Raw genomic sequence first — 12,501 nt, forward strand, 5'->3', positions numbered from 1 at the left:
GTACCTACCACAAACTTACATGAGGTACTTATTAGAAAACCTCTCTTCCTACACTCCCTGCAACTTCGACTCTGGACGAACAGCCCAAGAATTTATACCTTTAACAAGCTCCTTATGTAATCCTTACACACACCAAAGTTGGGAATTGCTGACAGAAACAGACATGTAAGTGTAGGGACTGACTTCAAGATGACAGAAATTTATACAATACTGATACCCTTAACTGTTTGGCTGAAGCCTCAGACAAGGCCACTTAAAAGTCATTTTATCAGATATCAAATCTGAAATCTGCAGATAATGCTGGATGGTACCATGGGCTTAAAAGATACAGTTTCAGTCTATGTATGTCAAGAAGAGTACTACAGGCACACACTGAAGTTTGCATAGTTAGAAAGAGGCTCTAAAACAGGGATTATCTTGGGATAGTTAGGAGTTAACAAATGATACAAAAGGGTTGACAGTAAAAACCTTTTTGCACCAGCAAACTCTACCCAAGGTAGGTTGGGCAATTCCCTCCAAGGAAACGAATTCAGTATATGGTCTCTGGGAAGTTATGTGTTTATCATCAGCAGGGAGTTCTATTATGTGCTTCAAGGAGCTATTCAGTAGAGACAGAGATGGGATTAGGAATATGTATATCATGGGGTTACAAATATGTATATAATGAACTACCAAGCTGGTAAAAAACAATTTTCTCTTTAAGCACTTTAAAAGGAAGGCTATGCTTTCATGAAGTTATCAGACTAAAACAAAAAGGAAAACATTTTCCAGCCTCTGTACCCTCCAAAAAATACAAATGTTGCTCCTATTAAAGATACTAGCTGCAAGGGGGGGGGGGGACCCTTTTGGAAAACAGCAAGCTACAGCTTCCTGTCATAATTTCACTGATCAGTCCTCCAAATGAATTTCCTGACAGATAGAGGGCAGCATAACATGCAGTTGGTATTTGAAACCAACAGAGGTTGTCTCTCTCTAACGTGACTGCATCACTCTCAGACGTAACAATGACACATCTAAAACAGAAGAGATCCATGTGCCATCTGGTGGTGAAAAGGAGAAAGTGCACACTGCAGATACTATCAAATTCCTCAGTTTAGAAAGAATTAAAGTTTAATTATCTTTATCTGATGACACCCTTCCTAAATCTCCACCAGTAAGTCTTCTGTGGAAACTAAACCAGCAACCTTCATGCAAAAGTTTTACAGTTTTGCATCAGTGTAGCTCTACCCCCAAACACTAGTTGTAAACAAGCAGCAATTTCTAATGCCTGACCTCAGTGCAGGGAAAAAGAATGAAATTCAGACCAAAACAAAGAAAACATTACAAGAATTGTTTAGCAAACAATCAAAACAGAAGAGTTTCAGCTGATAAACAGGTAACACCAAGACAGCTTATGCAAGCAAAACAAAGAAAAAAAACATAACAAGACCAGAAGTTTCAAACTAAGAGCATCTTTAGGTAAATCTGTCTCATTTTATAGATGAGGAAAAAGTCAAGGCATGATGGAAAATTCTGGTGCAATCTCATTAATGGTCAGATTAAAACAAGGTATCAGTTTCCCCTATCAGATGTTACAATAAGTAATTTTTTTTAAAGATTTTATTTATTTATTTGACAGAGAGAGAGAAAGCAAGAGAGTGGCAGAGGGAGAAGGAGAAGCAGACTCCCACCCTGAGCAGGGAGCCCGTCTTGATCCCAGGACCCGGAGATCACAACCTGAGCCAAAGGCAGACGCTTAACCACCTGAGCTATCCAGGCACCCTATAATTTCTTATTTTTGATGGAAGGGCAAATTGGTACAATCCTATACCCAGCAATAGGGGCCCCAAAATTTTATTTTTAAGAATTCATTATGCAGAAATGCAAGAATACAGAGATAAGTATGATTCTTCCTGCAGCACTGCTTATAATATAAAAATGGTAACTTCTCAGTAAGGGATCAACTGTATACATTTACATTGCATTTGAAAAAATACAACTATCCATCAGAGGGGTGCCTAGGTGGCTCAGTCGGTTAACCATCTGATTCTTGATTTCAGCTCAGGTCATGATCTCAGGGTCCTGGGATCAAGCCCCGCATGGGGCTCTGCACTCAGCAGGGAGTCTGCTTGAGATTCTCTCTCTCCATCTTCTTCTGCCCTCCCCACAACTGTGCTCACTCTTTCTCTCTCTACAATAAATAAATCTTTAAAAAAAAAAGTACTAACTATCCATTAGAAATGAGGTACATCTCTATGTTACGATAGCAAGAGGTGCTGAATCATGTTAAGCAAAATGCAGAATGTATATCTACCACATGGAATCACAAAGATTACATTAAAAATATGTGTATACTCTCATATTTCTGTCATTTTATCTTTATTCCCCTGCCCCTTAAATTTCCAGTAAGGTTCTATGAAAATTTCCCACATTTCCACACAAAGAAAAGGATTTCATTCATTCCTTTATTAGAATAATACATATGCAGGTGAAAGGTATGTTAACCATGGTCACTCCAGGCAAGGAGAGGGAGATTTTTTAATTTTATATTTTTAATGTACTCTATGCATTTGTTGAAATGAAGTACAGGAACTGGCTTAAACAGGACCATGGTAAGAGAGAGGAAAATAGAGAGTGGGTACAGTAATGGTGGAAGTCCACAGAAGTGCCTTTTCCAATGGCTTCAGTTTTCTCAGTGAAGTAGGAGGAAGACATGCTCAACTGAGAATGAAGATGAAGGAGGAGTTGGGTCTTTGAAGACAGAAAAAGTGAAATAATAATTTAGGAGAATGGGAAGCTGAACAGACATGTAATGTTTAATATCAGATTGCCTGGCAGGATCGAGGGGCATGTCACAATGCAAACTGAGCAGATGGGAGCCAGAATCAAGAACGGCCAGTGAGGTAGGGGAATAAGTAACAGCGTCTGCTGTCCTGAAAGCCAAGTGGAGAAAGTCTATCCAGGAGGACCAGGTGTTTGTTGTTTTTTTCAGCCACGTTCACTTGCACAGCTACCTGTGCAGGGTGCAGAAAGACTGTCGTTTTTTTTGCCCATCAATTATGATGAAATCAGAGAGAAGTAATGGAAGGGGAAAACACTGAAGAGAGTGATTATCATGATTAACCACAGAATTTTAGCTGAGGAGGAGAGTGAAGTCATCAAGGAGCAGAAACACAGTGAAAGGTGGTAGGACAAATGGACTGGATGTCTCAGTGGGGCTGGAGGACTAAGGCAGTCAGGGTCCTAAAGAGAGAGACGTAAAAAGCTAGAACATGGGTGGCATGAAGTTAAGATTGGAGAAAGGCTGCAGTTGAATGGGTAAGGTAAGGGATAAGACAAAATCACTGGAAAAGAACAATTCAAGGAACTGTGAAGCCAGCATACTGGTAGGATTATGACCCTTTCGTGTAGAAATTGCTAAGAACTAAGGTGAAAGTGGTCATGGAGTACCGCCAAGAGCGGCCACAGCTAACTTGGCTAAGGAATAAGGAGTAGCTCGGGATGTCAGTAGATGATTGGCACTAAGAGAGGAACTGGGTGATGTCATTTGATGTCATGAGATACAAAATTACGGGGTTTTAGCAAAGAGAAAGGTGGAATGATCTGAAAGTGGCAATAAACAACAAAGAGGACATCTTCACCATCTCTGGGTCCCAGTTCATTGGGATGAGGTTTATGGGCGAAAAAATCCCACCACACTCGAGGGCAAGAAGGAAAGCAGTGTTGAGGGAAAGCCAGGTCTCTTTTAGATCAACAAGGTGAAATTGATGTCAGAGGAGATTTTTCTAGTAATGGAACATGAATTCCAGAGGTCACAAAGAAGAGGATCACAGGGAAAAAAAAAAGACCCTTCAATCTCGGGGGAAAGAAGGGATTGCTTCCCCACCACAGGCTCCTCTTGAAGCCTGAACCAACTCAGGGAGGATCAGAGGGGGAGACTGAATAGGAGATAGAAAGAGCTTTATGGGGATTCGAGTATGGGATACGAGGGTGACCTGGAAGTCTGGGGCTCCCGATAGGAAGTAATATGAACCAAGATAAATAAGCTAATATTAGATCCAATGAATTCGAGGCAAATAGTGATGGAAAGGTTGGGATTAGAGATGGGTGTGTTTGTGGGGGGGGGGGTAGGTTATTTTTTATACCCCTGATGAGGGGGAAAGGACAATCCAAATACACAGGGCTCCTCATAACCCCAGGTGATAGGAGCAGATTTAGGTCTTTTATTTTTTTGAGAGAGAGAGAGAGTGCGCATGTGCACTTGTGCAAGCAGGAGATTGGGGGGGTGGGCAGAGGGAGAGGGAAAGAGAATTTAAAAAAAAAAAGATTTATTTGACAGAGAGAGAGAGAGAGAGAGAGACACAGTGAGAGAGGGAACACAAGCAGGAGGAATGGGAGAGGGAGAAGCCTGCCTCCCGCTGAGCAGGGAGCCTGATGTGGGGCTCGATCCCAGTACTCTGGGATCATGACCTGAGCCGAAGGCAGATGCTTAATGACCGAGCCACCCAGGTGCCCCAAGAGAGAATCTTAAGTAAGCCCCACGCTGGGCACGGAGTCTGACACAGGGCTCAATCTCACGACCCTGATATCATGACCTGAGCTGAAATCAAGAAGTCGGACACTTAACTGACTGAGCAAATTCAGGTGCCACGGATTTAAGTGTTTTAAATCACAAGGAAGTACCATCTGATATAATGGAACTTCCCAAACACTTTGCACTAATAGTCTGATCCTACTCAGAACCCAAGACTACTAGTAATTAAAAGACAACAATCCTAACAAATATTCACTTGAATAGCACAAGTCCTTATCCTATACACTTGAGAAGATTAAGGAACTGATGGAACAGACATCTTTCTGTCAAGAGACTCACTGAGTAAGGTGGAGCATGTTGAGCTCTAACAAAATCTTGTTTCAAGGGGTTAAAGTTGCAGAAACTGTAAAGATTCACTTGTACACTTCCTGATAAAGATCCAACTGAAGGAGTGCCACCTAGTGGACAAAAGAGGATCACAGGGAAAAGAAAAAAGACCCTTCAATCTAGGGGGAAAGAAGGGATTGCTTCCCCACCACAGGCTCCTCTTGAAGCCTGAACCAACAAAGCTCTGGGAGAGCAACAGATGGTTGTTGCCAACAGTTCTGACTTATGGGACAAGAGCACAAACCTTGGGATCTTGACGCACAGTCAAATCCTAACTAGAATATGGTTATTATTTATGAAATTCTTAGCTCCTGCTCAAGATCTTACTTTTTAGCCAGAGTTCTTTCTAAGTTACTGCTGAAAATCACTTGGAGAACTGTTCTGATACTCACAGTTCCCACAATGCACCTCATACTTAAACAGGGAGAGGGTCTGACACTACATATTGACCAATGCACACCTACTGAGGGTAACTTGTGGATCTTCTGAGTGCAAAAGGTTTTTGGAACGAATAAACCTAAAAAGGAAAATGCCACTGTACTTAGTACAACAGTTATCATTTCCCACACAGTTTTAAGAGGTACTATTTTTCATGAGATCATGTCATCAACAAGAGAGTCAGAGTTAGAAGAAAAGCTGAATGAAAAACTAGTTATTTTATTCATACAAATAATGACCTCAATCACCAGTGATGAAAATGCTCCCCAGAAAAGGATGAAAAAAAAATTAGTTTAACTACTAAGCATGTTCCTAAGGAATTCAAGAGAGAGAGTCAACAAAGAGACTATGATAAAAGACTCCTTGCTGATCACCATAAGGATGGTGAGAAAGTGAAAAGGACCCCCAAGTTTTATAGTACTGCCTATCAGGTCTGAATTCATAATATTCCCTGACTAGGAATAAACTGATGGAGTAAATCTGTGATTTATAGGAAGTCAAGAGTTCAAAAACAAAAGACTAATCCTTAAGAGAGAAAAATGTGTAAGAGAACCTGTAGTATACATAGGAAGACTGGTTCCTCTCTCTGGGCCCTTCTCTTATTAAAAAGGCTCACACCTTCCTGAACCATAATGACGCAGTGGCTGGAGAACTGTGACTAGAGGAGGCAGATGTGAAGAGTAAGGTGGGTGTTCTCTCTAATGTCCATTCCTGGAGTAGATATACAGGAAGTTTTGGCTATCAGTAAAATATAAGGGGAATCCATCATGTCTAACAAATAACAGAAACTTGCGTTTAGCAAGTGAGAGAGGAAATAATGAAGCATTATGAAAACCTCCTGTCCAAATAACTTCCTCATCAAGTCTGGCAACTATTGCCCTGAAATCATCTAAGGAGAACTTCCACTATACTAGATAAGCAGGCCTTTTTTCTCCAACTGGGTTCGTTTTGCTACAGTTGAATGTACTACAATCAGAACATATTTCCTCTTCCTCAACCCTAAATATCCAGCATTTCACCTACTTTCCCTAATCTGCTGTTCCTTTTTTGTACTAAGAGTCACTGCCAGTTCAAGGACTGAAAGAGAAGTGCCTGAATGAATGAAGTGGTTGCAAAAGCCAGCATATCCCCTTCTTTCATCTTTTGTCTGGATCTAAGCTCCCAGAAGTTCTTAGGACAGGCACATATGCTTCTGGGAAGCAGAGGGCTAGAGCAAGGACTTTGGAGTCACACACTCCAGAGTCTGAATCCTGGCTCTGGCACTTACTATACAGCCTAGGAAAAGTTATTCAAGCTGTGTCTCTAATTCTTTATCTGAAGGACAGAATATTCATGGAGTGGTAATGAGTATTCATCTATCATTTATATCATCAATATTAAGACTGAATAAAAGACTTGGAAACTGAAACTGGTTACCTACTTGAAAAACAGGATTAAGGATAAAGATCTTCTGAAATTTTATACTGGACATGTTTAAAGTACCAGAAGCAAAAGCAACCTTGCTTTCATACTGAGGAGATGTGGGTCCTCTGAGCGCTCACCTCTGAAGTTGCTAGAGCCTGAATTTCCTTACCTGATAAAGACTTTAAGAACCCCAAAGCCTTTTTTACTGAAGTGTTTCTGGCTTGTTGTGAGCAAGGGGGCTATTGGGAAGTCTGCACTAAGTTTGCCAGCCTGAGCACCAAGAGAAGTAGTTCAAAACCACATCAGGAAAGACAAAGGCAAATTAGTATGATCACAGTGGGAGTTACACATGGCATGAGGTCCCTACAGAGCACTTCTGGCTGCCACCTGAGGCCCCTGCAAATGGTATTAAAGCAAGTATTTTGTTCCCAAGAGACACATTCAACAAACCCCAACACTCTAATACCTCTTGCAGCACCACAGATTTACAGACTAAAACAAAGGAAAAGAAAGCTGGTAAAGAGCAGCGCATGGGTGGCTCAGTCATTAGGCATCTGCCTTTGGCTCAGGTCATGATCCCAGGGTCCTGGGATTGAGACCCACATCGGGCTCCCTGCATGGCGGGAAGCCTGCTTCTCCCTCTCCCACTCCCCCTGCTTGTGTTCCCTCTCTCTGTCCAATACATAAATAAATCTTTAAAAAAAAAAAAAAGGGTGCCTGGGTGGCTCAGGTCATGATCCCCGGGTCCTGGGATTGAGTCCCGCATTGGGCTCCTCGCTCAGCAGGGAGCCTGCTTCTCCCTCTGCCTCTCTCTCTCTGATGAAGAAATAAATAAAATCTTAAAAAAGAAAGAAAGCCGGTAAAGAGAGAAGGAAAAAATAAATCAGACAACATTAAAGTCAGGAAAACATTAAAAATCCAAAGAGGAAAGAATTTTTAAAAGGGGGAGGGAGTTCTTATTTGGGGGGGAAATGGGTAACAGACACAGCAAGGGCTACAAGCAGCAGGGAAGTTCTGTTGCATCTGAGTGCTGTGGGTCACTCAGAGTTGGGTAAACAGTAAATATTCAGGATTATACTTGACAGGAAAATTAAATCACTGAGATTTAGAATGTCTGGAAAACTGCTCATGATTTCGTAATTTTCGAGGGCACATCCCCTAGTGTTTCCTAATGGAAAAACGAGGAAATTAAGACAGAGTGCCAAGTTAACACCTGCAAGTGCTAACTGAAGCTAAAGATTTTAAAGCCTAGCTAGGAATTTCCTTCATCACAAGAGCAGCAATCTAGTAGTGCAGATTATTACTACCTGAAAATCAATACTCCACTAAACTAAACTAAGTCATACTCATTTTTTTCCAGATTAAGATATAGAGTTTTCTAAGAATAATTTGGGGAGTGGGGGAAAGCCAAGGCTGGTAGAAAGTTAAAACCTTCAAATGAAAAGAAAGTAGTTTCCAGGGCAGAATCTGAGAGCTAAAGGAGCATTAAAAAGTGTGGTTACACTGCTGAAAATGACAAAAAATGACACATGGTCTTCCTCGGGGATTTTTAAAACACTATCAATTCATAGCGGGAATAAAATGCCAAGGAAAACCACGAAAGTGCAGAAAACCTCACTATAATCACTAGTAATACAAATGTACAGAGGAAGGGGGTGGCCAAGGTGGGAGGAAAGCCGCCTGGCCGGTATGCAGGTGCAGTGGTGCTCAGGGCACAGCTGAGAGAACGGGACTTATGCCACAGGCCAACACAGGGGTAGATTCTATGAACCTACAAATTAGGAAATCATTTGATTTTGAGTTTCTCTGTCAACTAATCGTCGCTGATATACCAGAATAGCCTAAGTGGTCATTATCACAGGATTTTTTCACTAAGCAGGTGGAAGTCAACCCCTTAGCTGCACTTTAGTTCAGCAGATAACAGTTCTTCTAGAGTACAAGGCCACTCTGCCCTGAGTGAAAGGCAAGAGGTCACGCTGGAGCCCAGCGATCTTATGCTCCAGATAGACACACCTAACTAGGGGCCACCAAGGGCTCCTAGCAGTGTTAGGCTCCTTAACAGAACAAAGTGCAGCCTGCTTCCATCAGTTCACTTAAGGAAAAAATAATAAGTGCTTATTTACTGGGGATAGGGGAAGGGCAGACAGAAGAGGGGGAAATGCTCAAAAGTTGCACTTAATTTTCATCACTAGGGTCAAAATACACCTCAAAGGAAACAAAAAAAAAAAGCTCTGAGATGGAAATACAAAATTATTAGGCTATAATTGTCATTAAATTCAAATACTGTATCCCTCGGGGGAAAAAACTACAAGTGCCCCGTCCCAACGCAGCACAAAACCACAAGAATTAGGAAGTGAAGAAAGAAGAGGGCAAAACAGATCAGCTCTTCCAGAACAAAGGGGAAGATATGAAGGTGAAGAAGAAAAGCAAGACTTTATTAAAAAAAAAAAAAAAAAAGACAAGGACCAGAAGGTCCTTGGATCTGGTCATTTGACCTTGGGCAAGTTACCTATATTCAGTTCAAGCATGCTACAGAATGGAGATAATACACAAGCTGCGTATCTCTTAAGGCTTCTTGGCTGGTCCAAGAAATAATATGTGTTAAAGCACTTGGAAGACTATAAAACACAACAGTAATGTAAGGTCATGGTATTAAAATACTTAAGGTGTCCCCTGCCTTCCAAAGAAAGAACAACTAAGCTTTGACTTAAACTTAAAACAACTGTCTATGCTGTCAGTTAAACATCACAGCTACTGGTCCTTCTAGACTCTTAAAAAAAAAAGAGAGAGAAGATAAATCAATCCCTGATCTCTTCTCAGTTTTCTAAAGAGAAATTCCTTTACATCTGTTACATCTTTTCTCTAATGTTCAAGATACCCAATTAAAAGGCTCTTCTGTATTCTTACCTTTTGAAGCTGGAGGAGCAAAGGGCCAGGAAGAGGAAAGCATCAGATATTGAAAAGAAATGAAGAAAAGAAAAAGAATCACACATGGTTGTTATTGTAGACAGTCACTCAACCACCTAACCTGTTAAAGACTGGCCCAACCCTTATTAAGTTTGTAGGTCTGGGATGGCACCTTAAAGACAGTGCCAGAATCCGTTCAAGAGTATTATCAAAATGGGGCCCATAATGAGCTTCATGTCACCTTAATCTCATATCCCCAACATGTTATACTGATAAAAAATACCTACATGCCAAAAAATTGGGGAAGAAAAATACCAAAATGCAACAGTTTTCTTTTCCAACCCCAGCATCCCCAGAATACAAAAATATCTTAATTTCTTCCGAATGGGAAAAACCATCTCTCTTCAACCCTCACTCAGGGAAGGGAAAGGAATGGGAGACTCACTTAAAGGATACTCTAAGTCCTATACTGGACCTGTGCATGAAAGAGGAAGGTACTCACTCTTGGTCTGGGCAGAAAAGGTCAGAGTAAGTTTGGCGAAAAGTTCGTTGTTCTCAAAGCGGTCCTCCTTCACCTTTGTCCAGAAGCAGTCCTTAGACAGGTCCTCAGCAACAAACTGTGGATACGGGCAGGGTGTTAAGAGTTACTAACTGGAGCCCTGTACTTTCCATCCTAGAAAACTGACTAAGATGCAGAAGAGGTGGGTGGTGGTTCTGAGCAATGACTTACTAGAGTAAGACTAACAGGAGACACACAAGAGCTGTGCTCTGCATGGAAGGATCCGGACATAGTGCTCCCAGTTCATTCAAGAGCTAGGTTCACTTATGCTACTTATCCTCCTTCTAACCTCACATCCTCTAATTTTAGAAGTATTGAGGTTGTATTTCACATCTTCCCTTGTTCTACATTATATTCTCCTCATCAATCTGGCTAACTGACATACTTGCTCATTTTGTAAGTAAATCCTTAAGCTCCTTTAACTTGGTTTCTGGAAGCAGAAGGCCAAAGCAGAATCATAGGGGCCTCGAACAGAGTGGAAACAATACTGTGCTATGCACACATGTCCTCTATACCTCATTTATGGGGAAGAGGTAGGAGGGTGTATCCATAAATCCACAACTTTCAGATCAGCACTATTATCAACAGCTTGCAGACTGGTGAAATGACTATTATCAAACTGTGGGTTACTGTGGCACTCATACCCTCAGAGAAAAAGCCAAAAACATTAACTTAAGGATATGTTTAGGTTTTGTAGCAGAGTAGAGGGCTCAAAGAATTCTCCAAAGTGATGTCTGGCACACAGAAGATGCCTAATTTGCGCTGAGTAAACATAAGCGTGAATGCAACCTGAAGACAGACAGATGCTAGCCATAAGAAACAGAAGCCCACCAGGGCATAAAATACAAAGTAGGAAACTAAATTGGCTTCTTAAGATATCTATTGAGGAAAAAACGGACAGAAATTCTCACCTTGGACCAGTTTGGCCTTCGGAGTTGCACCTCTGGCTTATAAAGCTTCTTTGGGGTTAATCCAAATGGCAGAACTGGGGCTGCAGGAACTCCAAATCCAAAAGGGGGAGGTGGAGGCACACCCATTCCGGGTGGAGGTGGAGGAATTCCAGGACCGCCAGGAAATGGAGGGGGTGGAGGGATTCCAGGACCACCAGGAAGAGGAGGAGGGGGAGGTGGCATTCCTGCTCCTCCAGGCAAGGGAGGAGGGGGTGGGGGCATGCCAGTACCCCCAGGCAAAGGAGGGGGTGGAGGGATACCAGTACCCCCAGGCAGAGGAGGAGGTGGGGGGATGCCAGCACCCCCAGGCAGAGGAGGAGGTAGGGGGATGCCAGCACCCCCAGGCAAAGGGGGTGGTAAGGAGATGCTAGCACTCCCAGGCAAAGGAGGAGGTGGGGGGATGCCAGCACCCCCAGGCAAAGGGGGTGGTACAGGGATGCCAACACTCCCAGGCAAAGGAGGGGGTGGGGGGATGCCAGCACCCTCAGGCAAAAGAGGGGGCAGGGGGACACTCCCAGGCAAAGGAGGGGGTGGTGGAGGAGGAGGAATGGTAGCACCTCCAGGAAGAGGAGGTGAGGTGGGTATGCTAAGCTCTTCTGGTAAAGGAGGGGCTGGGGGTGGAGTAACAGTGCCAGGAGTGGGGGGAACAGTAGCACTGCTAGGAGGGGCTACAGCAGTAACTGCAGCAGAAAGAGAAGTCATTTCTTTCTTGGCATCTTCCAGTTCCTTGGACAGCTTGGCAACCTAGAGGAACAACATCAATGGAAGTACTCTTCACTCCGCTTCAGGGACCACTGGGGTTGGAAACGACCTAAAAAATTACTTAATCCAGTTTTCTTTTTACACATGAAGACACTGAAAGGAGTCAGACAGATGAAATGATTCACCTAAAGTCACACTGATATTTAGTGGCAGAGCCAAGACTAGAATTCAGGTCTTCATGTTCTTAGTTCAGCATGCTTTGCATTAAAAAGGCAACTTCAACCTTTATGTTAAAATCTCCCTTTAATTAAAAAATGCAAAGTTCAAGTAAATCAAATATTCTAGTGAGATAAGCACATGAGCGATCAAGTTATCAGGTATCACAGATCATTTAAATAACTAACTGCAAAGAGAGTGTGGGCATTCATCTGTCCAGAAATAGTTAAAGTAAGAGAAAATCAGCAAATATATGAAGACTTTTTTTGGATTTTACTCCTGAATTTATGAGATGACTTAGTTTTATTTTTGGGTACTACCGTGACTCCTTTTACTCTCTATACTGTTCGTATTTTCCAAATTTTCTATCTTGTGTGTTACCTCAAAATGAAACAAAAAACAGTAAATGATTTTTAAAATATGCA

At 42.2% G+C, this 12,501-nt stretch overlaps 1 protein-coding gene across 2 annotated transcripts in view; it reads right to left on the reverse strand.

Moving 5' to 3' along the window:
- Positions 1-12,501, reverse strand: part of DIAPH1 (diaphanous related formin 1) — a 93,853-nt gene that overhangs the window by 41,317 nt on the left and 40,035 nt on the right. For both annotated transcript variants that reach the window (XM_088023292.1, XM_088023291.1), the window contains 2 exons: positions 11,120-11,902; positions 10,152-10,266 (listed from right to left, as the gene is read on the reverse strand). In XM_088023292.1, coding sequence (XP_087879418.1) covers positions 10,152-10,266; positions 11,120-11,902 — 898 coding nt within the window. The remainder of the gene's footprint in view (positions 1-10,151; positions 10,267-11,119; positions 11,903-12,501) is intronic.

Source organism: Eumetopias jubatus, unplaced genomic scaffold (assembly GCF_037043125.1).
Source record: "Eumetopias jubatus isolate StellerSeaLion01/CBP00866 unplaced genomic scaffold, mEumJub1_p1.0 scaffold_5, whole genome shotgun sequence".
Classification (NCBI taxonomy): domain Eukaryota; kingdom Metazoa; phylum Chordata; class Mammalia; order Carnivora; family Otariidae; genus Eumetopias; species Eumetopias jubatus.